This window comes from Amblyraja radiata, unplaced genomic scaffold, assembly GCF_010909765.2.
Source record: "Amblyraja radiata isolate CabotCenter1 unplaced genomic scaffold, sAmbRad1.1.pri scaffold_961_ctg1, whole genome shotgun sequence".
In the NCBI taxonomy this organism is placed as follows: Eukaryota; Metazoa; Chordata; class Chondrichthyes; order Rajiformes; family Rajidae; genus Amblyraja; species Amblyraja radiata.
Genome location: NW_022630956.1, coordinates 12,619 through 39,201, shown reverse-complemented (window position 1 = coordinate 39,201; position 26,583 = coordinate 12,619). Strand labels below are relative to the sequence as shown.

The 26,583-nt window shown below is 50.8% G+C and overlaps 1 protein-coding gene across 2 annotated transcripts; it reads left to right on the top strand.

Annotated features, from left to right (window-relative positions):
* The first annotated feature begins 1,162 nt into the window (after positions 1-1,162).
* Positions 1,163-25,991, top strand: flad1 (flavin adenine dinucleotide synthetase 1). Of its 2 annotated transcripts, XM_033017150.1 has the most exons (6): positions 1,163-1,362; positions 2,389-2,487; positions 4,052-4,241; positions 5,297-5,370; positions 5,524-5,643; positions 25,783-25,991. In XM_033017150.1, the coding sequence occupies exons 2-6, from the start codon at positions 2,456-2,458 to the stop codon at positions 25,793-25,795; spliced, it is 429 nt and encodes a 142-aa protein (XP_032873041.1). In that variant the 5' UTR covers positions 1,163-1,362; positions 2,389-2,455; the 3' UTR covers positions 25,796-25,991. The 2 variants fall into 2 exon arrangements, with proteins under 2 accessions (XP_032873041.1, XP_032873040.1); XM_033017149.1 differs by lacking the exon at positions 25,783-25,991 and having other exon boundaries at positions 1,164-1,362; positions 5,524-5,903.
* Positions 25,992-26,583: the final 592 nt, after the last annotated feature.

Genomic DNA, 26,583 nt, shown 5'->3' with positions numbered 1-26,583 from the left:
GCCCTTCACACACTCTCCCTCCTTCCCTCTCCTCCCCCCTCTCTCCCTCCTTCCTTTTCCCCCTCCTTCACACTCTCCCCCTCCTTCCTTTCTCCCTCCCACCTTCACACTCTCCCTCCTTTTCCCCCTCCCCCCTGTATTTATTTATTTATGCCTACTATATTCTGTTGTGCTGAAGCAAAGCAAGAATTTCAGTGTCCTATATGGGACACATGACAATAATCTCTCTTGAATATTGAATCCTTTTCCCCCTCCACCATATCCCTCTAAACTATGCTATCCATGGAAACCAAGACAATTGGTGCAGGAGTAGGTCATTCAGCCCTTCGAGCCAGCACCGCCATTCAATATGATCATGGCTGATCATCCACAATCAGTACCCCGTTCCTGCTTTCTCCCCATATCCCCTGACTCCGCTATCTTTAATAGCCCTATCTAGCTCTCTCTTGAAAGTATCCACTGCCCTCTGAGGCAGAGAATTCCACATTTTTACAACTCTCCGTGTGAAAATGTTTTTCCTCGTCTCCGTTTTAAATGGCCGACCTCTTTTCTTAAACTGGCCCCTGGATCCCCCAACATCGGGAACATGTTTCCTGCGTTTAGTGTGTCCAAACCATTAATAATCTTATATGTTTCAATAAGATATCCTCTCATCCTTCTAAATTCCAGAGTATACAAGCCCAGCCGCTCCATTCTATTGACATATGACAGTCCTGCCATCCTGGGAATTAATGCATGATTGCAATCGAGCCATCTACAGTGTACAGATCCAGATGATGAAGGAAATAACATTTAGTGCAAGATTAAGCCAGTAAAGTGAAATCAAAGATAGTCTGAGGTTCTCCAATTAGGTAGATAGTAACTCGGGTCTGCTGCCTACCAGAGAAATCTTGTAGGTAGTTCCCTGTTTAGCTCAGAGGCTTAAAAGTAGATACAAAATTCGGGACTGGCAGCATCTCTGGAGAGAAGGAATGGGTAACGATTCTGGTCTCGACTCGAAACGTCACCCTTTCCTTCTCTCCAGAGATACTGCCTGACCCACCGAGTTACTCCAGCATTTTGTGTCTACCTTCAGTTTAAACCAGCATCTGCAGTTCTTTCCTACACACGACAGCCAGACGAGACTGTTTGCCTGATACGGAGGGTGGATGAATGATGTTGGGGGTGGGTTCACCAGCTCGTCGACTGACTGACTTTTCCGTGACTTGCTGCAGAATCTCGGCTGGGGCAGAAGGTGGCGGCAGCTCTGACTGTGGTGGAGGAGGCTCTGGCTAAGTACGGTCTCCCCGAGCTCTGCGTGGGATTCAACGGGGGAAAGGACTGCACCGTCCTTGTCCATCTCTTCCACGCCGCCGTCAGCAGGTGAGCAACTCTACGGGGCGCGGCCCTCCCCACCGCCCCTCCCTTCATCCCACGGCGTGGAGCTCTCTCCTCACCCCATCCTGCGACGTCGCACTCTCATCACCGCCCCTCCCTTTACAGGTACAGGATAATGAGTTGGATGATCAGCCATGATCATATTGAATGGCGGTGCAGGCTCGAATGGCCTCTACTCCTGCACCTATTTTCTATGTCTATGTTTCTACATGGTCCCATCACGCACCCCTGGGATCAGACACACAGAGTGAAGGGCCTGTCCCACTTAGCCGATTTTGTTTCGGCGACTGTCACAGCCGTAGCAGGTCGCCGAAAAACCAGCGACTGGACCCCCGTCTACGACAATGGTCGTCGTCGTCAAGCTACCGACAACCGTCGACCCATTAGGACGTCCACCTACGACCACACAGACGATACCCAAAGTCAGCATACGTCCACACGCAACAAGCTACGACAAGCAACGACGGCCCACTGAAGACAATTCAGTTGTAGGTTGATGTAGGTCGTCGCCAATGGAATTCACCTGTCAGCACTGGCGATAACCAACGTCACCTGGTGACAACCTACGACAGGAGAAGGCAACCTACGCAAGCTCACGGTCACCGAAAGGTTTTGAACATTTCAAAATCCAGCGGCGACCAGAAAAACGTCACGGCTCTTTTGGCGACTTGAGGAGACGACTCACGACCATACAGGTGTCACCCCGCGACAGTATGGCGACAGCCTCGTCGCCTGTAGTTGCCTAAAAAATCGTCTGAGTGGGACGGGGGCATGAAGCTCCCTCTTCACTGCACGGATCGTGGCTCGGTGCTGCCCTCCTGTGGTGCTGCAGGATGGCCCCAGCTGTGGCTGTAACCGCCGCTGTGTGTGTGTGTGTGTGTGGGAATCGCAGGGATAGTCGTTGTCGTGTACCCCGTCCCCCACAGATCTGTGCCGATGACTGAGGGGGGAGGGGGGGGGCAGGGGGGGGAACGTTCTCAGTGACCTTCATCGAATGTGTGTCCCATGCAGGGCAAACCCAGACACCAGCCATCAACTGCAGGCTCTATATGTACGCCTCGTTTCCCCCTTCCCTGAAATGGAGGACTTCATCCAGGAGACCTGCAAGAGGTGAGTGTTGAGCAAAACATCATCGTGATTTCCAACTCCCTGCTTCTGGCCCGACTCCAGCCTGAAACCCACTCGCAGGCATCTAATCAATGTATCACCCCCCCCAAACCCCTGGATCAGATCCCAGTCTGTTAGAGTCATAGAGTGATACAGTGTGGAAACAGGTCCTACGGCCCAACGTGCCCACACCGGCCAACAATGTCCCAGCTACTCTAATCCCACTTGTTTGTGCTTGGTCCATATCCCTCCAAACCTGTCCTATCCATGTACCTGTCCAACTGTTTCTTAAACGATGGGATAGTCCCAGCCTCAACTACCTCCTCCGGCAGCTTGTTCCATACACCTACTGCCCTCTGTGTGGAAAAAGTTACCCCTCGGATTCCTATTAAACCTTTCACCCCTTCACCTTGAACCTATGTCCTCTGGTCCTCGGTTCCCCTACTCTGGGCAAGAGACTGTGTGTCTACCCGATTTATTCCTCTCATGATTTTGTACACCTCTATAAGATTATCCTCTCATCCTCCTGTGCTCCAGGGAAAAGAGACCCAGCCTGCTCAACCTCTCCCTGTAGCTCACACCCTCTAGTCCTGGCAACATCCTCGTAAATCATTTCTGAACCCTTTCAAGCTTGACAACGTTTTCCTATAACACGGTGCCCAGAACTGAACACAATATTCTAAATGCGGTCTCACCAACGTCTTGTAAAACTGCAAAGTGACCTCCCAACTTCTATACTCAATACTCTGACTGATGAAGGCCAAAGTGCCAAAAGCCTTGTTGACCACCTTATCTACCTGCGACTCGACCTTCAAGGAACCGTGCACTTGCACTCCTAAATCCCACAGCTTTACAACACTACCCAGAGGCCTACCATTCACTGTGTAGGTCCTGCCCTTGTTCGACATATTAAACCCCCCTGAAACCCTGGATTAGATCCTAGTCTGTAACCTGTTATTCTATATATATTTCCCTGCTGAATCCTTGGATAAGATTGCAACCTGTAACCCAGTCACAGGAACCTGTTATTCTCTGTATAAACCTCAGTTAGCTCCTGGATCAGATCCCAGCCTGTAAACCCACTCCCATGGATCTGTGATCCTATATTTAAACCCCCCCCCCCCCCCCCAAACCTTTGGCTTAGTTCCAAGCCCCTGCACTCCTCTCTACGCTCCCATAGAATGAGTTGACGTAGGGTGGCTATCTGAGCGTGTGTATTGCTTCAGGAAGAGAGTTTATTTTAGTTTAGAGGTACTGCGCAGAAACAGTCCCTTCAACCCACCCAGTCCATGCTGACCAGCGATCCCCGTACCCTGACCCTCTCCTAAACACATATTAGGGACAATTTACCATTATAGCAAGCCAATTAACCTACAAACCTGTAACGTCTTTTGACTGGTGGGAGGAAACCGGAGATCCCGGAGGAAACCCACGCAGGTCACGGGGAGAAAGCACAAACTTCACACAGATAGTCAGGATCGAACCGGGGTCTCTGGCGCTGTGAGGCAGCAACTCCACAGCTGCGCTGCCCGTAGAGAGAGCGACTAACTGCGAGTTCTTGCTGCAGGTACAATCTCCAGCTCTACACGGTGTGTGGGACCATCAAGGAGGCGCTGACGGACCTGAAAGAGCAGCAGCCCGGCATCAAGGCGGTTCTGATGGGGACCAGGCGCACGGACCCGTACTCCCGCACGCTCAACCCCATGTGCTCCACTGACCCCGGCTGGCCCGACTACATGAGGGTGAACCCTCTCCTGGTGAGTGTGGGGCAACCCGTCGCCGAAGATTCCACCTTTCATCAGTTCTCGGAGCAGAATTAAGCCATTCGGCCCATCAAGTCTGCTCTGCCATTCAATCGTGGCTGGTTTAGTTTGGTTCGGAGATACTGTGCGGAAACGCCCTTTCGACCCACCGGGTCCGTGCCGACCAGCGATCCCCGCACATTAACACCTTCCTACACCCACTAGGGCCAATTAACCTACAAACCTGCGCGTCTTTGGAGTGTGGGAGGAAACTGAAGATCTCGGAGGAAACCCGCGCAGATCACGGGGAGAACGTACAAACTCCATACAGACAGCACCCATTGTTGGGATCGAACCCGGGTCTCCAGCGCTGTGAGGCAGCAACTCTATCGCTGGGCCACCATGATCTATCTCTCCCTCCCAACCCCATTCCTGACTACGGATGCTGTCTGTACAGACTTTGTACATTCTCCCTGTGACCCTGGTGGGTTTTCTCCGGGTGCTCCAGTTTCCTCCCACTTAACAAAGACGTGCAGGTTCGTAGGTTAATTGGCTTCTGTAGATTGCCCCTAGTGTGTAGGATAGAACCAGTGTACGGGGTGATCGCTGGTTGGTACAGGCTCGGTGGGCCAAAGGGCCTGTTTCCACACTATCTCTAAACTAAATTAAGTACCTGTCACGGGGAGAACGTGCAAACTCCACACAAACAGACAGACAGCACCATCTCTCACAACATCCCCCTCCCTACCTATCCACCCTCCCTCTAAATCCCCCCCTATTCCTCTCCCTCCCACCATCCTTCACCCCCTCCTTGTCCCCTTGTTTGTTCTCACCCTCTCCCCTTGTTCCCCCTCCATCATTCTCTTCACGGAATATTACAGCACAGGAACAGGCCCTTCGGCCCACAACGTCCATGCCGTACACGATCCCCAAGTTAAACTGATCTGCTCTGCCTGCAAGTGATCCGTATCCCTCCATTCCCTGCATGTCCGTATGTTTTTTGTTTTTTTACTGCGCGGTTCGTGAAGGGGGATTCTGTGAAAGTGACGATCCTTTGTTCCCTTTCCCAGGACTGGAGCTACCATGATATCTGGGAGTTTCTGCGTACTCTCTACATCCCGTACTGTGTCCTTTACGACAGAGGGTAGGTAGCCCCCTCCTCACCGCCGCTCCCTCCTCCCCGCTCGCCCGCTCCTCACCGCCCCTTCCTCCCACGCTGGTGTGGGTGGGGTCAGGGGTGTCTCTCTCTCTTCATTCTCCCCCGTCTCTCCCCCCCCCCCCCCCCCCCTCCCCTCAGGTACACATCTCTGGGGAGTATGGAGAACACAACAAAGAATCCAACCCTGCGCTATGTGACGGACCTGGGCGTGGAGCGTTACTGGCCCGCCTACCACCTGCAGGAGGAGGCTGAGGAGAGGTCCTCGCGAACCTGAGCCCATCCGCGGGACCCTGACTGAGCTCTTAACCCCACTATCCCACCCCATATCCTCTGACCCCTCCCACCCTAACCTCTGACTCCCAAACTCTGACCCCTCCAACCCTAACCTCTGACTCCCACCCCCTAACCTCTGACAACCCACCCCTCCCCCTGAACTGACCCAACTTCAAACAACCTTTCCCCACCCCCACCCCTCAGACTGGGTTTGTTCCTCTGCCCGGACCCTGTCCCCCTCACCCCCCCCCAAATGTGGCGATTGTCTCCAGGATGCATATGTAGAAGAGGAGGTGAGCCGCCATCTTAAACCACCATTTTGAGCCTCGGCGGTTTGGGGGGGGGTGGGGGTGGAACCTGTGGTGGTGGCCTCTTTCCATGGAGATCTTTCCATCCTCTCCGCCTCTCTCCCTCCCCTTCTCTCTCTCCCCTCCCTCTCTTCCCCCTTCCTCTCTTCCCCTCATTCTCTCTCCCCTCACTCTCTTCCCCCTTCCTCTCTTCCCCTCCTCTCCCTCTCCTCCCCCCTCCCCTCTCCCCCTCCCCCTCTCTCCCCTCCCCCTCTCCCCCTTCCCTCCCTCCCCTCCTTCTCCCCCCCCCTCTCTCCCCCTCCCTCTCCCCCCCCCCTCGCTCCCCCTCCTTCTCTCCCCCTCCCTCTCTCCCCCTCTCTCTCCCCCTCTCTCTGCCCCTCTCTCCCCCTCTCCCTCCCTCTCTCCCCCTCCTTCTCTCCCCCTCTCTCTCCCTCTCTCTCCCTCTCTCTCCCCTCTCTCTCCCTCTCTCACCCCCTCTCTCTCCCTCTCTCACCCCCTCTCTCTCCCTCTCTCTCCCTCTCTCTCCCCCTCCTCTCTCCCCCTCCCTCTCTCCCCCCCCCTCTCTCCCCCTCCCGCTCTCTCCCCCCTCTCTCCCCCTCCCGCTCTCTCCCCCCCTCCCTCTCTCCCCCCCCTCTCGTCCCCCCCCCCTCTCTCCCCCCCCCTCTCTCCCCCCCCCCCCTCTCTTCCCCTCTCTCCCCCCCCCCCTCTCTCCCCCCCTCCCCTCTCTCTCCCCCCCCTCTCTCCCCCCCCCCTCCTCTCTCTCCCCCCCCTCTCTCCCCCCCCCTCTCTCCCCCCCCTCTCCCCCCCCTCTCTCCCCCCCCCTCTCTCTCTCCCCCCCCCTCTCTCTCCCTCCCCCTCCCCCCTCTCTCCGCCCCCCCCTCTCTCCCCCCCCCTCTCTCCCCCTCCCCTCTCTCCCCCACCCTCTCCCCCCCCCCACCCTCTCCCCCCCCACCCTCTCACTCTTAGATGGGGAAATGGCCTTGGGATATCCAGAGTTGACCCACTCACCCAGGCACAATGTACGAGGAGGGTCCTGTGATATCTGTACATCACTCTCCGCTTGCCTGAGTGGAGTTAGTCACAGAAACATACAAAAATAGGTGCAGGGGTAGGCAATTCGGCCCTTTACGATCATGGCTGATCCAACCGTTCCTGCTTTCTCCCCATATCCCTTGATTCCGTTAGCCCTAAGAGCTAAATCTAACCCTCACTTGAAAACATCCAGTGAATTGGCCTCCACTGCCTTCTGAGGCAGAGAATTCCAAAGATTCACAACTCTCTGGGTGAAGAAGTTTTTCCTCATCTCGGTCCTAAATGGCCGACCCCTTATTCTTAAACTGTGTGACCCCTGGTTCTGGACTCCCCCAACATCGGGAACATTTTTCCTGCACCTGGCCTGTCCAATCCTTTAAGAATTTTATATGTTTCAATAAGATATCCTCTCATCCTTCTAAATTCCAGTGAATACAAGCCCAGTCAACCTATTCTTTCATCATATGTCAGTCCTGCCATCCTGGGAATTAACCTGGTGAACCTACGCTGCATTCCCTCAATAACAAGAATGTCCTTCCTCAAATTAGGAGACCAACATTACACACAATACTCCAGGTGCGATCTCACCAGGGCCCTGTACAACTGCAGTAGGACCTCCTTGCTCCTAAACTCAAATCCTCTCGCAATGAAGGCCAACTTGGCTTTCTTCACTGCCTGCTGTACCTGCATGCTTACTTTCAGTGACTGATGTACAAGCACACCCAGGTCTCGTCACACCTCCCCTTTTCATAATCCAATGCCATTCAGATTAAAATCTGCCTTCCTGTTCTTGCCACCAAAGTGGATAACCTCACATTTGTACACATTAAACTTCATCTGCCCACTATCCAAGTCACCCTGCCACCTCATAGCATCCTTCTCGCAGCTCACACTGCCGCTCAGCTTTGTGTCATCCGCAAACTTAGAGATGTCACATTTAATTCCCTCGTTAAATCGTTAATATATATTGTAAATAACTGGGGTCCCAGCACCGAGCCTTGCAGCACCCCACTAGTCACCGCCTGCCATTCTGAAAAGGACCCGTTAATTCCTACTCTTTGCTTCCTGTCTGCCAACCAGTTCTCTATCCACGTCAATACCCTACCCCCAGTACCATGTGCTCTAATTTTGCACACTATTCTCCTGTGTGGGACCTTGTCAAAGGCTTTTTGAAAGTCCAGATACACCACATCCACCGGCTCTCCCTTATCCATTCTACTTGTTACATCCTCAAAAAAATTCCAGAAGATTAGTCGAGCGTGATTTCCCCTTCATAAATCCATGCCGACTTTGACCGATCCTGTCACTGCTTTCCAAACGCGCAGCTATAACATCTTTAACAACCGACTCCAGCATCTTCCCCACTACCGATGTAATTCCACATCCACCATGTTGCCTCTCCCCGCCATCTACAAGTCAGGAGTGTGAGGGAACGCTCTCCACTGCCTGGTGGAGTTAGTCCGCGTATTCCACATCCACCACATTACCTTGTAACAAGAAAGTTAACGACCAACATTCAAACTGCACCTAAAGTTCACCAAATTTAGGTACCTCACCAACCTGTCTCACAAATAGTTTTCCTGATGACATATATGTTCCTTGTTATATATGTACAGAAGATATTGTTTTGAGATTTATTTATATATACCCAGTACTGACTCTTTTTGACAAATAATGATTTTATTATGGTGTATTCCGTTAAATTTGCTGTTTTGTCTTTGTCCTTTGTGTGTGTGTGTGCGTGTGTGTGAATTCCCTTCATATCCTGGGCCTGGGTTTAGGGGTCCTCTATTCAAGGAAGTTTAGTTTAGAGATACAGCGCGGAAACAGGCCTTTCGGCCCACCGAGTCCGCACCGACCAGCGATCTCCGCACACTAACACTCCTACACAGTCCAGGGACAATTTACAGTTATACTCAGCCAACACTAAACCTATATACCGGTACATCTTTGGAGTGTGGGAGGAAACCGAAGATCTCGGAGATAACCCACGGGGATCACAGGGAGAACGTGCAAACTCCGTACAAACAGCACCCGTAGTCTGGGCCGAACCCTGCTCTCCTGCCCGATGTGAGGTGGCCTGATTTCTCATCTTCATAAGTGATAGGAGCTGAATTAGGCCATTCGGCCCATCGAGTCTACTCCGCCATTCAATCATGGCCGATCTCTCGCTCCCTCCTGACCGCATACTCCTGCCGTCTCCCCACAACCCCTGACACCCGTACTAACAAGAATCTATCACCCTCCGCTTTAAAACTACCTGATGTCTTGACCTCCACCGCTGTCTGTGGCAATGAATTCCACAGATTCACCGCCCTCTGGCTAAAGAAATTACTCCCCATCTCCTTTCTCTGACGAAGTGACATCTTTACTGATCAAGTAATCTTTCCCCTTGAATTTAAACCCTGAACTCCCTTTACCTGGGGCATGAAAACGTGAGTTTTGTTTCTATCGCAGATATTTGAGTGGGGGTAGAGTGTGTGTGTGTGTGAGATGGGACATAGAGGGAGATTCACTCTGTGTGTCTGATCCCGAGAGAGTGTGTGTGATGGGATGGTGCTGAGGGTGAATGCTTGCATGCACTTGAATCCGATGGGCAGCTTTCCCCAACGTTTCTGCTGCTGTTCCTGGCTCTCTCTCTCTCTCTCCACCGCTCTTTGTGCTCTCCTGTTGTTCCCTGGCTTGGAGATTAATCCTTCCCACTGTCACGGTGAGCTCCCCTTCAGTTTGATGTCAGAACAGAGCCAGCCGGGGTTTAGCTGCTGACTGGATTCCCCTGTGTCAGCTAGCTCACAGCACAATGCTCTGGTAATTTCTGGTGGGGAGGGGGGGGGGGGTTCCTACTCTTGTCTGGAGCTGTGGGTCGGGACCACCCCCTCTTATCTCAAAGGTACACACAAAATGCTGGAGTAATGGGTCTCTCCCACTTAGGCAACTGCCAGGGACTATTTGTAATGGAATTCACCTTCGACAACACCTATGACGGCAAAAACTCGCCGACATTTTTTCAACGTGTTGAAAATTTTGCGACATTCACCTGTAATCGCCCTAAGTGGGACAGGCCCATAACTCAGCGGAACAGGTGACCTCTCTGGAGAGAAGGAATGGGAGAACCTCCTTCAGACTTCCTCTTTTCTCTCACTATCCTCCCTCTCCTTCCCCCACTCCCTGCCCTTTTCTTCCTCTTTCCTGCTTCCCCCCCCCCCCTTTCTCATCCACCCCCTACGTACTAGGGGAAGCAATTTACAGAGGGGCCAATTAACCTACGAACCCGCACGGGCAAGCCTTTAAGGGGGGGGAGAACCGGTGCTCCAGGAGAAAACTCACGCGGTCACAGGGAGTCAAGTCAAGAGAGTTTATTGTCGTGTCCCAGATAGGTCAATGAAATTCTTGCTTCAATGAAACGTGCAAACTCCACACAGATGGACAGCGCCCGAGGTCAGGATCGAACCAGGCTGTGAGGCAGCAGCTCCACCTGCTGTGCCGCCGTGCTAGACACTATTCACGAGCAGTCAGACCCCTGCACCCAGCTCTCTCCCTACAAGCCGAGGCGAGACCAGGGAGCTAAGCTGGCCTCTGGTGGGGAGTGAGAGGGTGCAGATAGACGCTGGTCAGGGAGGTGTGGGCAGCGAGTTGCTTCTTGCGTTTGAGGCAGCAGAGGTTACGTAACGGCCTTCAGGCGCTGTAGCCAGTTCAATGTGCTGTTGTCGAGGGCTGGGAGGTCCACCAGGGGGGCGGAGGACAGCGCAGTCGAAAATGATGTGCTGTGCAGTTTGCTGGTCTGCTCCACACACACACAAGCTGCTGTTAAACGCAGCCCCCAGCGATGCACGTTGGCCTTGAACCGCCCAAGCCCTGTCAACTGGCCTCAGTCACGCGAACGACAACAAGCAGAAACAACAGTCGGTTGCTGCTCGCCCTGTGTTCCCGATCGCTGCCATGGCTTTTGGACTGCCTGGAAAGAGCTTCCTGGGCCACCACGACACCCACAATATCTTCCAGACCCTCCGGGACTGCCTCTACTTCCTATTGTGTTGTTGGTGTGTTAAAAAAATCATTGACTGACTCCCAGCCATGTGAGAGAGGACAGATGCCCTCTCCTTTCACACAGGTGAGTCTCGTAGAGTCGTAAAGTGCCCACACTGTGTTTCTCCAGCTTGTTTGTCTAATCAAGTCTCATTTATTTATATAGCATCTCGTTGGCCAAAGCGCTTTACATTTGTTATAAGAATAGCACAACAAAACAAACTACATACATATATACATGTAGCCCTCACTCAGAGGACGTCAGGAAAGGCTTGGGAGTATAGATAAGTCTTTAGTCTTGACTTAAAAGAGTCGATGGAGGGGGCAGTTCTGATGGGAAAGGGGATGCTGTTCCACTGTCTAGGGGCTGCAACCACAAAGGCGGTCGATCGCCCCTGAGCTTATGCCTAGACCGTGGGATATTCAGCAGCCCCAAGTCGGCCGATCTGAGGGGCCTGGAGGTGGAGTGGTGGGTGAGAAGACTTTTTATGTAGGTGGGGGGCAAGCCCATTGAGGGCTTTGTAGACATGGAGGGTTCTACCTTCGATTTTCCAGCATCTGCAGTTCTTTCTTCAACCAAGATGCTACATCTATAAGTTCAGTTTATTGTCACAAGGTACGGTGAAAAGCTTCTTTTTTTTTCTGGTTGCGTGCTATCCTGTCAGTGGGGAGACTGTGAGTACAATCGAGACATCCACCCTGAAGTAGAGTTTAAAAAAAAAGATAAGACACAAAATGCTGGAGTAACTCAGTGGGTCAGGCAGCATCTCTGGAGAGAAGGAATGGGTGACGTTTCATCATTCGAGGGTCTCGACCCGAAAAGACACCTAGCCGTGTTCTCCAGAGTGACTGCCTGACATGCTGAATTATGCTTGTACTTTTACAGTTCCTTGTTCCCTACATACCACATCCAGACTTGTCCCATCTGCCTACGTTCGGCCCATATCTCTCTAAACCTTTCCTGTGCAGATATCTTTTAAATGTTAATCGGCCCCTCTGTAAATTGCCCCCTAGTGCGTAGGGAGTGGGATAATAATAATATATTTTATTGTAAGTGCAGCGAGATTTGGGTATGCAGCTTCCATCCGAAGTCATAACTTGAGTAACTACTAAAATTTAGATACCCCGCGAACATGGTTTGTACAAAGAACATTACAACAGTAAAATAGTCAAAACAGACTAAAGTGCGACGTGACCATCCGAATGAGACAGTCCGTGGGGGTGGGGGGCACTCAGCAGGGCCAGTTCACAGCCGCTATAACTCTGGGAGAGAAGCTGTTCCTGAGTCTGGAGGTGTGGGCGCAGAAGGCCTTGTAACGTCTGCCGGAGGGAAGTAGTTCGAACAGTCCATTACAAGGGTGTGAGGAGTCTTTGTGGATGCTGACGGCCTTCCTGAGGCGCTGTGTGTGGTAGATGCCCTCCAAGGCTGGTAGTGGTGTCCCAATGATCTGCGCTCTGTGGACGACGCGCTGAAGAGCTCTCCTCTCCGCCTCCGTGCAGCTGAGATACCACACACAGACATACCATACGATAGTAGGCTCTCTGTGGTGCAGCGGTAGAAGGTTGTCAGCCTTCGCAACATCGGACTAGTGTATGAACGGGTAATCGATGGGCTGAAGGGCCTGTTTCCGTGTTGTGCTGTGCCTCTGTGCTACTAAAGTAAACGTACTCTCAACAAACTACAGACGCACTGCAGAAATTATCCTGACTGCTTGCATCATGGCCTGGTACAACATTTCCAACACAGGAACACGAGAGGCTGCAGAGAGTGGTGGATAGCCCGGTCTATCACAGGCACAGTTCTCCCTGCTATCATAGAAACATAGAAATTAGGTGCAGGAGTAGGCCATTCGGCCCTTCGAGCCTGCACCGCCATTCAATATAATCATGGCTGATCATCCAACTCAGTATCCCGTACCTGCCTTCTCTCCATACCCTCTGTTCTCCCCCAGCCACAAGGGCTACATCTAACTCCCTCTTAAATATAGCCAATGAACTGGCCTCAACTACCCTCTGGCAGAGAATTCCACAGATTCACCACTCTGTGTGAAAAAAGTTTTTCTCATCTCGGTTTTAAAGGATTTCCCCCTTATCCTTAAGCTGTGACCCCTTGTCCTGGACTTCCCCAACATCGGGAACAATCTTCCTGCATCTAGCCTGTCCAACCCCTTAAGAATTTTGTAAGTTTCTATAAGATCCCCTCTCAATCTCCTAAATTCTAGAGAGTATAAACCAAGTCTATCCAGTCTTTCTTCATAAGACAGTCCTGACATCCCAGGAATCAGTCTGGTATCGAAAGCATCGACGACACCAGGAGGCTCCCTCAAGAAGACGGCATCTATCATCAAGGTTCCTCATCATTCAGAACATGCCCTCGTCTCACTGTTACCGTCGGGCAGGAGGTACAGAAGCCTGAACCAAAGATACTACAAGAGTGGTCTATCTTGTGGTCTCTCAAGAGTGCTCCTCTGGAATCTTTGGCCTGAACTCCCACAGTATCTTTGCACACCTCCAGCTTCAGTGTCAGCTCCTTTCCCACCACCATCAGATTCCTAAACCGACCCGTACAACCCTGAGCCTACCACGGCAACGGAACAAACTACCATGGAGTTGTGGACACTAGGAACTGCAGATGCTGGTTTACAAGGGGGGGGGGGGGAAGAGACAATATGTGCAGGAGTAGAGGCCATTCGGCCCTTCCAGCCAGCACCGCCATTCAATGTGATCATGGCTGATCTTCCACAATTAGTACCCCGTTGCTGCCTTCTCCCCATAACCCCTGACTCCGCTACCTTTAAGAGCCCTATCTAACTCTCTCTTGAAACTATCCAGAGAACCGCCCTCTGAGGAAGAGAATTTCACATACTCACAGCTCTCTGTGAGAAAAGGTTTCCTCGTCTCCGTTCTAACTGGCTTACCCCTTATTCTTAAACTGTGTGTGGCCCCTGGTTCTGGACTCCCCCAACATCGGGAACATGTTTCCTGCCTCTAGCGTGTCCAAGCCCTTAATAATCTTATATGTTTCAGTGAGATCCTTCTAAATTCCAGAGTGTACAAGCCCAGCCGATCCATTCTCTCAGCATATGACAGTCCCACCATCCCGGGATGTGCAGGAGTAACAAAGTGCAGGAGTAACTCAGCGGATCTGGCAGCATCTCCGGAGAACACGGACTTATGGGTCTGGACCCTCCTTCAAACTGATTGTGGGGGGGGGGGGGGGGGGGGGGGGGAGCTGGAAGAGAGGAGGGGTTGGACAAAGCCTGGCGAGTAATAGGTGGATACAGGTGAGGGGGATATTTGATTATGCAGCTGGTTGGACATTGACCAAAGATGGGGAGGGCAAGAGGTGCAAATTGTGAAGCTAGAGGAAGGAATAGAGGTGGGAGAGGAGAAATGGGGGGGTGGGGGCTATGTACCTCTCACCTGCCACACTTTCAACTTTCTTTCCCCCTCCTATGCAATCAGTCCGAAGAAGGGTCCACCTTGCCATGTTCTCCAAAGATGCTGCCTCGCCCGCTGAGTTACTCCAGCACTTTTTTGTAAACCAGCATCTGCAGTTCCTTGTTTCTACATTTTTACTTCATGGAAAGAAGGAACTGCAGATGCTGGTTTACCAAAAAAAAAGACACAAAGTGCTGGTGTGACCACGTCAGGCAGCATCTCTGGAGAACAGGGATAGGTGACGTTTTGGTCGGGACATCTTAGTTCGGAGATACAGGCCCTTCAGCCCACTGAGTCCACACCAACCAGCGATCCCCGCACATTAACACTGTCCTACACACACTAGGGACAATTGACAATTTTTACCAAGCCAGTTCGCCTGCAAACCTGCACGTCTTTGGAGTGCGGGGGGAAACCGGAGCACCCGGAGAAAACCCACGCAGGTCACGGGGAGAACGTGTCTAAACTCCGTACAGACAGCACCCGTAGTCGGGATCGAACCCGGGTCTCCGGTGCTGTGAGTTAGAGACTCTACCACTGCTCCACCGTGCCAATCTTCTTGAGACGTACGTATTGTGGTGGGCAGGGCAAAGCCTGGCGAGTCGTCTTCTTTTCGTGTTTGAAGCTGGTTGGTTATATGACAGTTTCCCGTTCCTTTACACAGCCCTTTGCGTTTTTATTGAACACTGCAAGATCTTTTGAGCTGCACTGGTTGGGTAGTAGGGGGCAGACAAGGCAGTGCTGCATTGTATGGTCCTCTTCTCCACATTCACAGGTGGTTTGGCCAGCCTGGCGAGTGATGGGTGGATCTTATAGAAACTTACAAAATTCTTAAGGGGTTGGACAGGCTAGATGCAGGAAGATTGCTCCCGATGTTGGGGAAGTCCAGGACAAGGGGTCACAGCTTAAGGATAAGGGGGAAATCCTTTAAAACCGAGATGAGAAGAATTTTTTTCACACAGAGAGTGGTGAATGTCTGGAACTCTCTGCCACAGAGGGTAGTCGAGGCCAGTTCATTGGCTATATTTAAGAGGGAGTTAGATGTGGCCCTTGTGGCTAAGGGGATCAGAGGGTATGGAGAGAAGGCAGGTACGGGATACTGAGTTGGATGATCAGCCATGATCATATTGAATGGCGGTGCAGGCTCGAAGGGCCGAATGGCCTACTCCTGCACCTAATTTCTATGTTTCTATAAGCATCAACTCTCCGTGTTCGTCAGAGATGCTGCCTGACCCGCTGAGCCATTTTTGTCAAGCTTGCTTTCCAATTGTTCTTGAGACTTATGCCTGTTTGAAGTCTTTTTCTTCTCACCATTGTAGCATTTCTGTGTGAGTTTTATTTCTGTGTGTGTTGTCTGAGTCTATGTGACAAACTGCAGACGACTTGGGACCAGTCCGTGGAGCAGTGTTGCCACCTTGAGGTCTCGGTCTAAACACCGACTAATGTACAACAACAGCAAGGATTAGTATGTGTAGGAAGGGACTGCAGATGCTGGTTTAAACCCAAGAGTCACAAAATGCTGGAGTAACTCAGCGGGACAGGCAGCATCTCTGGAGAGAAGGAATGGGTGATGTTTCGGGTTGAGACCCTTCTTCAGACCAGTAGACAGCATGTCATAGGGCCATTCAGCCCATCAAGTCTACTCCGCCATTCAATCATGGCTGATCTATCTCTCCCTCTCAACCCCATTCTCCTGCCTTGACACCCGTACTAATCAAGAATCTATCAATTTCCACATAGAAATGCCCATTGCCTTGGCCTCCACAGCCGGCTGCGGCAATGAATCCCACAGATTCACCACCCTCTGGCAAAATAAATTCCTCCTTGTCTCCTTCCTCAAGGAACGTCCTTTAATTCTGAGGCTGTGCCCTCTGGTCCTAGACTCTAGACTCTCCCACTAGTGGAAACATCCTCTCCATCGGGCAAGTTGCACAGCGGGTAGAACCGCTGCCTCACAGCACCACAGGTTCAATCCTGTTTGTCTGTGTGGAGTTTGCACGTTCTCCCTGTGACCATTTGGCCCTTCGAGCCAGCACCACCATTCAATATGATAATAGGTGCAGGATCATATTGAAACATATAAGATTATTAAGGGTTTGGACACGCTAGAGGCTGGAAACATGTTCCCGATGTTTCGGCGCGAAACGTCGCCAATTTCCTTCGCTCCATAGATGCTGCTGCACCCGCTGAGTTTCTTCAGCATTTTGTGTACCATCCCCGTGACCTGCGTGGGTTTCCTCCGGGTGCTCCGGTTTCCTCCCACGCCCCATAGATGAGAGAGTGGGATAAGGTGGAACTAGTGTGGAAACGGGCGATCGCTGGTCGTCGTGGGCTGAAGGCTGCTGGGTCTCTAAACTAGACTATTCCCTTTGTTCTGCAGTCTCTCTGGTTTATAATTTTGCATGGTGGGTTTTTCTCTAAACTAAATTAATCTGGTGGCTGGAAAAATCCAGGGACAGATCAGGTGATGGGATTTTGCTAGCTTTGCAGTTAGAGCAGTCAGAAGGTTCTCAGCTGAGTGAGGCAGCCACTGGTTTTTGTGTTTTGTTTAACCAAAAATAATTTTAATCAACTATTTACAAAAATAAAAACAAACGCACCAGCATAAAACCAAATAAAAAATATTATTACATATTAAATTACCATTCTTGCTGTTGAGGGACTGCAGTGTAGGTTTACAAGGTTAATTCCTGGGATGGCGGGACTGACATACGCTGAGAGAATGGAACGGCTGGGCTTGTATACTCTGGAATTTAGAAGGATGGGAGGGAATCTAATTGAAACATATAAGGTTTGGACATGCTAGAGGTGGGAAACATGTTAGAAACATAGAGAAATAGGTGCAGGAGTAGGTCATTTGGCCATTCGAGCCAGCACCACCATTCAATATGACAATAGGTGCAGGATCATTCAGATTCAGATTCAATTTTAATTGTCAGTGTACAGTACAGAGACAACGAAATGCATTTAGCATCTCCCTGGAAGAGCGACATAGCAAATGATTTGAATAAATAATAATAAGTGTCCGGGGGGGGGGGGGTGATTGGCAGTCACCGAGGTACGTTGTTGAGTAGAGTGACAGCCGCCGGGAAGAAGCTGTTCCTGGACCTGCTGGTTCGGCAACGGAGAGACCTGTAGTGCCTCCCGGATGGTAGGAGGGTAAACAGTCCATGGTTGGGGTGAGAGCAGTCCTTGGCGATGCTGAGCGCCCTCCGCAGACAACGCTTGCTTTGGACAGACTCAATGGAGGGGAGCGAGGAACCGGTGATGCGTTGGGCAATTTTCACCACCCTCTGCAATGCCTTCCGGTCGGAGACAGAGCAGTTGCCATACCATACTGTGATGCAGTTGGTAAGGATGCTCTCGATGGTGCAGCGGTAGAAGTTCACCAGGATCTGAGGAGACAGATGGACCTTCTTCAGTCTCCTCAGGAAGAAGAGACGCTGGTGAGCCTTCTTGATCAGAGTTGAGGTATTGTGGGTCCAAGAGAGGTCATCGGAGATGTTGACTCCCAGGAACCTGAAGCTAGAAACACGTTCCACCTCCGTCCCGTTAATGTGGATGGGGGTGTGCGTGCCGCCCCTGGACTTCCTGAAGTCTACAATGAGCTCCTTGGTCTTCTTGGAGTTAAGGGCCAGGTTGTTGTCAGCGCACCATGCTGCTAAGTGCTGGACCTCCTCCCTGTAGGCCGACTCATCGTTGTTGCTGATGAGGCCAATCACCGTTGTATCATCTGCATACTTGATGATGGTGTTAGTACCATGTACAGGTGTGCAGTCATAGGTGAAGAGGGAGTAGAGGAGGGGGCTCAGCACACAGCCCTGTGGAACGCCGGTGTTCAGGGTGAGGGTTGAAGAGGTGTGCTTGTCTAACCTAACAGACTGGGGTCTGTTGGTTAGAAAGTCCAGTATCCAGTTGCAGAGGGAGGGGATCGATGCCCAGGTTACCGAGTTTGGTGATCAGTTTAGATGGTATAATGGTGTTGAATGCTGAGCTGTAATCGATGAACAGCATTCTTACGTAAGTGTCTCTGTTGTCGAGGTGGGAGAGGGCGGAGTGAAGTGCCGTTGAGATGGCATCCTCCGTACTCCTGTTCTTGCGGTAGGCAAACTGATAGGGATCCAAGTGTGGGGGGTAGGCAGCTTTTGAGGTGTGCCAGGACCAGCCTCTCGAAGCACTTGGTGATGATGGGGGTAAGTGCAACTGGGCGGAAGTCGTTGAGGCTTGCCGCAGTGGAGTGTTTTGGCACTGGCACGATGGAGGTGGTTTTAAGGCACGTGGGGACAACTGCTTGGGCAAGTGACAGGTTGAAGATGTCAGTCCAGACGTCTGTCAGCTGCACAGCACAGGCCCTGAGGACGCGCCCGGGGATGCCGTCAGGGCCAGCAGTCTTACGTGCATTAGTCCTACTCAGTGCCACGTATACGTCGTAGGGGGTGAGTGTGAGGGGTTGGTGATCGGCAGCGAGCACAGCCTTGATGGCTGTCTCTAGATTGTCCCTGTCGAAGCGGCCATAGAAGTGGTTAAGCTCCTCAAGGAAGGAGGCGTCGCTGGATGTGGGGGTGGTGTTGGTGGGTCTATAGTCCGTGATGGCCTGGATGCCTTGCCACATGCGTCGGGGGTCGGAGTTGTTGTTGAAGTGCTCCTCAATCCTGAGTTTATGGCAGTGCTTGGCCTTCTTGATGCCCCTCTTCAGGTTAGCCCTGGCTGAACTGTAGGCTCGAGCATCGCCTGACCTGAAAGCGGTGTCCCGTGCTTTCAGCAGTAGCCTGACCTCGCTGTTCATCCATGGCTTCTGATTCGGGAATATGGTCACCCGTTTGAGGGAGGTGACACTATTGATGGTGGAGTTTATAAAGTCCAGAATAGAGGATGTGTAGGAATCAATGTCGTTGTGGGAATCAAGGGTGGCCTGGGCTGCAAACGCCTTCCAGTCTGTTTCCAAAACACTGCTGAAGTGTGAAGTCCGCTTCCTCTGACCAGACTTTAACTGTCCTCACAGTTGGTTTAACCCGTCTGATGAGTGGGGAGTACTTAGGGAGACGTGATCAGACTGACCAAGGTGGGGGAGGGGGACGGCTTTGTAAGCTTCAGCCATGTTGAAACATATAAGATTATTAAGGGTTTGGAAACAATAGAGGCAGGAAACATGTTCCCAATGTTGGGGGGGTCCAGAACCAGGGGCCACACACAGATTAAGAATAAGGGGGAGGAACGGAGACGAGGAAACACTTTTTCTCACAGAGAGTTGTTAGTCTGTGGAATTCTCTGCCTCAGAGGGCGGTGGAGGCCGGTTCTCTGGATGCTTTCAAGAGAGAGCTAGATAGGGCTCTTAAAGATAGCGGAGTCAGGGGATATGGGGAGAAGGCAGGAACTGGGTACTGATTGGGGATGATCACATTGAATGGCGGTGCTGGCTCGAAGGACCGAATGGCCTACTCCTGCACCTATTGTCTATGCGGGGTGGTGAGGGGGGAGCGCAGTGACGCACCAGAGGATATCAATACTCCTTCAATCAGCGCAGGAGATGGGATCGATCTTCTAGTCTGAAGAAGGGTCTCGACCCGAAACGTCACCCATTCCTTCTCTCCAGAGGTGCTGCCCCTCCTGCTGAGTTACTCCAGCATTTTGTGTCGGCCTTCAGCATGGGATCTCTCCTGCCTCCCTGAGACTCCACAAACTCCTCAACCAATATCAGTACCAGGCCACAGCTCATCACCCAGGATACCAATGAGGCCATTCGGCCCCTCGACCCCTGCTGGCCTATACCCATGGAGATCACAGCTGATCTCCCACCCTGGCCCCATTTTCCAGCACAAACGGTGAAGGAGCAAAGTTCTCCCCTTAAGGAAGGCAAATGCAATGCAGGCTTTTATTTTGAGAGGTCTTGTATGTAAAGGGATGTAACGCTGTGGCACTGTAAGGCGCTGGTCAGGCCGCATTTGGAGTATGGTGAGCAGTTCTGGGCCTCATATCTGAGGAAGGAAGTGCCGGCTCAGGAGAGGGTCCAGAGGAGGTTTACAAGAACGATCCCAGGAACGGGTGGGTTAACGTACGATGAGCGTTTGGGTGTGTGTGTGTAACTGTGTGTGTAACTGAGAGCATGTGTGTAAGAGACTGAGTGAGTGTGTATGGGTATGTGTGTGTGTGTGTTACTGTGTGAGACTGTGTGTGTGTGTAACTATGTGTGTGTGTGTAACTAACTGAGAGTGCGTAAGTGTGGGTATGTGTAACTGCGTGCGTGTGTGTGTAACTGTGTGCACTGAGAGCATGTGTGTGTGAGAGTGAGTGAGTGTGTATGGGTATGTGTGTGAGTGAGTGTGTATGGGTATGTGTGTGTGTTACTGTGTGAGACTGTGTGTGTGTGTAACTGTGTGTGTGTGTGTGTAACAGAGCATGTGTGTGTGAGAGAGACTGAGTGAGTGTGTATGGGTGTGTGTGTTACTGTGTGAGACTGTGTGTGTGTGTGTGTGTAACTGAGTGAGTGCGTAAGTGTGGGTATGTGTGTGTGTGTAACTGTGCGTGCGTGTGTGAGTAACTGTGTGTGTAACTGTGTGTGTGTGTACTGAGAGCAAGTTCAAGCTCAAGTGAGTTTATTGTCATGTGTCCCTGTATAGGACAATGAAATTCTTGCTTTGCTTAAGCACACAGAACATAGTAGGCATTTACTACAAAACAGATAAATGTGTCCATATACCATGATATAAATATATACACACATGAATAAATAAACTGGTAGTGCAAATAACAGAAAGTGGTTGCTAATAATCAGAGTTTTGTCCGAGCCAGGTTTAATAGCCTGATGGCTGAGGGGAAGTAGCTATTCCTGAACCTGGTTGTTGCATGTGTGTGTGAGAGACTGAGTGAGTGTGTATGGGTATGTGTGTGAGTGAGTGAGTGTGTGTGGGTATGTGTGAGTGTGTTACTGTGTGAGACTGTGTGTGTAACTATGTGTGTGTGTGTAACTGTGTAACTGAGTGAGTGCGTAAGTGTGGGTGTGTGTGTGTGTGTGTAACTGTGCGTGTAACTGTGCGTGCGTGTGTGTGTGTAAAACTGTAACTGAGTGAGTGCGTAAGTGTGGGTATGTGTGTAACTGTGTGCGTGCGTGTGTGTGTGTAACTGTGTATAACTGTGTGTGTGTGTGTGTGTAACTGTGTATGTGTGTGTAACTGTGTGTGTGTGTGTAACTGTGTGTGTAACTGAGTGAGTGCGTAAGTGTGGGTATGTGTGTGTGTAACTGTGTGTGTGTGTGTAACTGTGTGTGTGTGTGTAACTGTGTGTGTGTAACTGTACGTGCGTGTGTGTGTAACTGTGTGTGTGTGTAACTGTGTGTGTAACTGTGTGTGTGTGTGTAACTGTGTGTGTGTGTGTGTGTGTGTAACTGTGTGTGTGTGTGTAACTGTGTGTGTAACTGTGTGTGTGTGTGTGTAACTGTGTGTGTGTGTGTGTGTGTAACTGTGTGTGTGTGTGTAACTGTGTGTGTGTGTGTAACTGTGTGTGTGTGTTAGTGTCCAGAGGAGGTCTACACGAACGATCGCAGGAATGAGTGGGTTAACGTACGATGAACGTTTGTCGGCGCTGGGCCTGTACTCGCTGGAGTTTAGAAGAATGAGGGGGAAACCTCATTGAAACGTCACCGAATAGTGAAAGGCCTGGATAGAGTGGATGTGGAGAGGATGTTTCCACTAGTGGGAGAGTCTAGGATTAGAGGTCACAGCCTCAGAATTAGAGGACGTTCCTTTTGAAAAGAGATGAGGAGGAGAGATGAGTCTTTAGACAGAGGGCAGTGAATCTGTGGAATTCTTTGCCACAGACTAAGTCAATGGATTTATTAAGGCAGAGATAGATAGATTCTTGATTAGTGCGGGTGTCAGGGGTTATGGGGGGGAAGGCAGGAGAATGGAGTTCAGTGGGATGGAGAGATAAACCAGCCATGATTGAATGGCGGAGTGGACATGATGGGCCGAACGGCCTAATTCTGCTGCTGGGTCATATGAACTATCTTTCCTTCCTCGTTACCCCTCAGCTTGCCGTTCCTTCACCGCCTGAGAGTCCCTCCTCCCCCACTCCTCCTCCGACAGCGCTGACTGTGGGAGCGTCTTCCCCCTCACGCAGACCGCGCGGTGGTCCAAGATGGAGGTTGAAGATGGTGGCTCAAGTTGGAGGCTGTGCGGGAGTACGGAGGCAGGCCACTCGCATATTTTCTGGAACTGTGGAAAGATAAGGTCATACTGGGAAAATGTTAATGGAGCTGTAAAAAATATAATTGGTTATAATATCCCAAATAATAATAATAATAATAATAATGGATGGGATTTATATAGCGCCTTTCTAATACTCAAGGCGCTTTACATCGCATTATTCATTCACTCCTCAGTCACACTCGGTGGTGGTAAGCTACTTCTGTAGCCACAGCTGCCCTGGGGCAGACTGACGGAAGCGTGGCTGCCAATCTGCGCCTACGGCCCCTCCGACCACCACCAATCACTCACACACATTCACACACAGGCAAAGGTGGGTGAAGTGTCTTGCCCAAGGACACAACGACAGTATGCACTCCAACCAAATACCTACTCTGTGATGTATCTGGGGCGTATTAAAGATATTGTACAAATAGAAGATACATATTTGATTAAAGATTTGCTTGCAGCAAGTAAGAAGGCCATTACCAGGCAGTGGCTTCATGAAAAAAGTCCAAAACAGGAACAGTGGTTAGAAATTGTGCAAGATATCTTTACTATGGAGAAACTGACATATTCCTTGAGATTCAAGGAGAATCCATTTGAGAAGATCTGGGAAAAATGGACCGTTTATTTGAACCATGACACCAATTAGATAAATGCCGAGCTAGATATGGGTAGATTGTGTTATATAGAACTAGATGGTATTGTATTGTATTCAAATTTATTGTCATTGTCTCAATTAGAGACAACGAAATGAATTTCCCTTTACAGTCAGTATCATAAAAATAAATAAATAATAAAACATATTAAAAATAAAATAGAATTTTTAAAAAAGCACAAACACAGAAAGTCCACGACACAACATAACACAATGGCACCAAGGTGAGGAAGGCACCATAGTCCAGCCAGCCTCCCCTCCGATCTTCCCAGATGTTCACCCGTGGTCGGGGCCTTCCGAGCACCCGCAGTCGCCACCCCGGGCGGCCCGATGCTCAGGCCCTCTCGCCGGGCTGGTGGAACGCCGACGCCGAACCCCCGACGGTGAACATCCTCCTCCTCAGCGGCCCGGACCTCCCGATCGGCCGCCTCCCACCGGAGTCCGCAGCTCCCGAGTCCGCGGGCAGAGTCGCGGGACCCCACGATGTTCGTCAGCGCCGCCCGCGTTGGGAGCTCCGTGAACCACAGCTCCAGGATGTCGGTGCAGCAGGTCCAGCACTCCGGGCTCCAGGCGGCGATCCCCTGGTAAGGCATCGCCAGCCCCGCGATGTATCAGTGCTGTCCCGCCGCTGCTGGAGCTCTGGTCGGTCCCGGCAGGAAAGGCCGCGCCAATCCAGTAGGTAGGCCGCTGGGGGGGGGGGGGCGGGACGTGACTCGAATAATAGTCACGTCCTCTCCAGGAAGTGACTGAAGGATAGTATCCCCCTTACCGTGCCCTCTTCCCCCTCATTAAAACATTTTTTTTTTTAAATCCTCTTAGCAGGTAAAGCAGACCAATTCCAAAAGACGTGGTCTACGTTTATGGACCTATTACAAGCATGAGGTGCAATAGTAATTTTAAAAATAAATAAATAAACAAATGGTATCAGGACCTGGCAATGGGAGGTAAAACAACAAAAACAGACTTGGTTGGTAGTCTTTCTGCGGAGTTTAATGTTATAATAGAGCGATTGTCCCTACTTTCTTTTTCTTTCTTTTCTAGGGTCTACTTTCTTACTTCACTTCCTTCTCTAACTTCTTTTCTAAGGGGCTTTCTTTTCCCAACACTCTCTTGCACTTCACGACTCTTGCGCACTTTCTTTACTTTCCTTACTTCTATCTTTTTCTTAAAGCTCAAAAAAATGAAGCGGTACAAAAAATGTATTAAGATATATGTGTTGTGTATTATTGTAATTTACCGTACTTCTAATAAAAATAATTTAACGAAAAAACAAAAAGATACTGGGCTGAAGGTGGAGGCAGCTGGCACCAGCGCCACCGGAAGTATGTTTATATGAATATTGAATTATCTCCAGATAACTAATCAATGTAATGTTTTTTCTTTTTCTAAGTTGGTAAGCGAACCACACGGTCTTATTCCAATTTTTTAACTTCTTTTTTTTCCCCCCGATCTACTTATTTTTTTATTTTGATTGCTGTTTTTCTTACTTTGTTTTATTTATGGTGGTGGTGTTGCACTGTTTTGTATATCTATCTATCTATCTATCTATCTATATACTATTAAAACTCTGTGGCTGCTGGCTGGCTGCCGGCTTTCTGCCTGACTTGTGGTTGCCAGCCTGCGGGTGCCAGCCTTTGATTCGTTGCTACGCCAACGTCAGACCCACAAACTCCTTGAATTTTTCCATTTCGGTAGAGATTTCACTTTTCATTCCAAGTAATAATAATGGATGGGATTTATATAGCGCCTTTCTAATACTCAAGGAAGCTTTACATCGCATTATTCATTCACTCCTCAGTCACACTCGGTGGTGGTAAGCTACTTCTGTAGCCACAGCTGCCCTGGGGCAGACTGACGGAAGCGTGGCTGCCAATCTGCGCCTACGGCCCCTCCGATCACCACCAATCACTCACACACATTCACACACAGGCAAAGGTGGGTGAAGTGTCTTGCCCAAGGACACAACGACAGTATGCACTCCAAGCGGGATTCGAACCGGCTACCTTCCGGTCGCCAGCCGAACACTTAGCCCATTGTGCCATCTGTCGACCCGTATCCACGCCTCATTAAATTTCGTCAAGTTTATGTACACATTTTTAATAAAATCCTTCCCACCACCCCCCCCCCCCCACTCATTTTGTCGCCTCCTGCTGGCCAGCGACCATAACGGCTACTGGCGCCCGCATCTCGCCTCAAAGACGCCATTTAAAAACAGCCGCACTACGAGGACCACGTCTCCCGTGGGGGCTACGGGTAGGGAACGGCTGCGTTGGGGCAACAGACCCAACGGGTCTGCACTTGGTCTAGTATCTTAAAAATCAATAAAAAGTTAAGTGAAAAAAAAAAAGATGGTGGCTCAAGATGGTGGCCCAAAATGGTGGGGTGGGGGGGATGAAAACCGCTCGGGCAGGGGGTGATATAATAGACTGCCTCAATTTGTGGTCTCAATGCTTCTCTCTGTCTGTACCTCCTGCAGCTGGCCCCTCTGAGGGAATCTCCGACAACGAGCCCACTGCCTACGACCATGAGGGCGTGATACGGAGAAACGAGCGCGTGCCCCCACCGATCGACGGACGGAGATGTGCGGAGTTCACGGGAGTGGTGGAGGGGGGGGGGGGAGAGAGGCTTCTGAAGCCAAACGGTGCCTTAAAACTGATGCTTGGGTAATAAACGCTCGTGATATTAGCGGTGCTTGCGTTGGAATTTTTACAGCGGGGGAGAGAGAGACTGGGGATCATAAAAGACTAGAACGTGGAACAGTGAACTAAACTACACTGTCAGGGTGAGGCCAAACGCAAATTGGAGGAACAGCACCTCATATTTCGCTCGGGCAGCTTACACCCCAGCAGTATAAGGTCATAAGTGATAGGAGCAGAATTAGGCCATTCGGCCCATCAAGTCTGCTCTGCCATTCAATCATGGCTGATCTATCTCTCCCTCCTAACCCCATTCTCCTGCCTTCTCCCCACTAATCAAGAATCTATCTATCTACCAACCTATCTTTCAATATTCAATTCTCCAACTTCAAGTAACCCTTGCTTTCCCTCTCTCCCTCTCTCCTTCCCTCTCTCTCCTTCCCTCGCTCCCTCTCCTTCCCTCTCTCCCTCTCTCTCCTTCCCTCTCTCTCTCTCCTTCCCTCCCTCTCTCTCCTTCCCTCCCTCTCTCCTTCCCTCTCTCTCTCTCCTTCTCTCTCCCTCTCTCCTTCCCTCTCTCTCTCTTTCACCCTCTCTCTCCTTCACTCTCTCTCTCCTTCACTCTCTCTCTCCTTCCCTCTCTC

Coding starts and splice junctions, on each gene's coding strand:
- flad1 (XM_033017149.1), top strand. CDS start 2,456: ATGGAGGACTTCATCCAGGAGACCTGCAAGAG. Junction 4,242..5,296: donor TGAGGGTGAACCCTCTCCTG/GTGAGTGTGGGG, acceptor TCCCTTTCCCAG/GACTGGAGCTACCATGATAT. Junction 5,371..5,523: donor TGTGTCCTTTACGACAGAGG/GTAGGTAGCCCC, acceptor CCCTCCCCTCAG/GTACACATCTCTGGGGAGTA.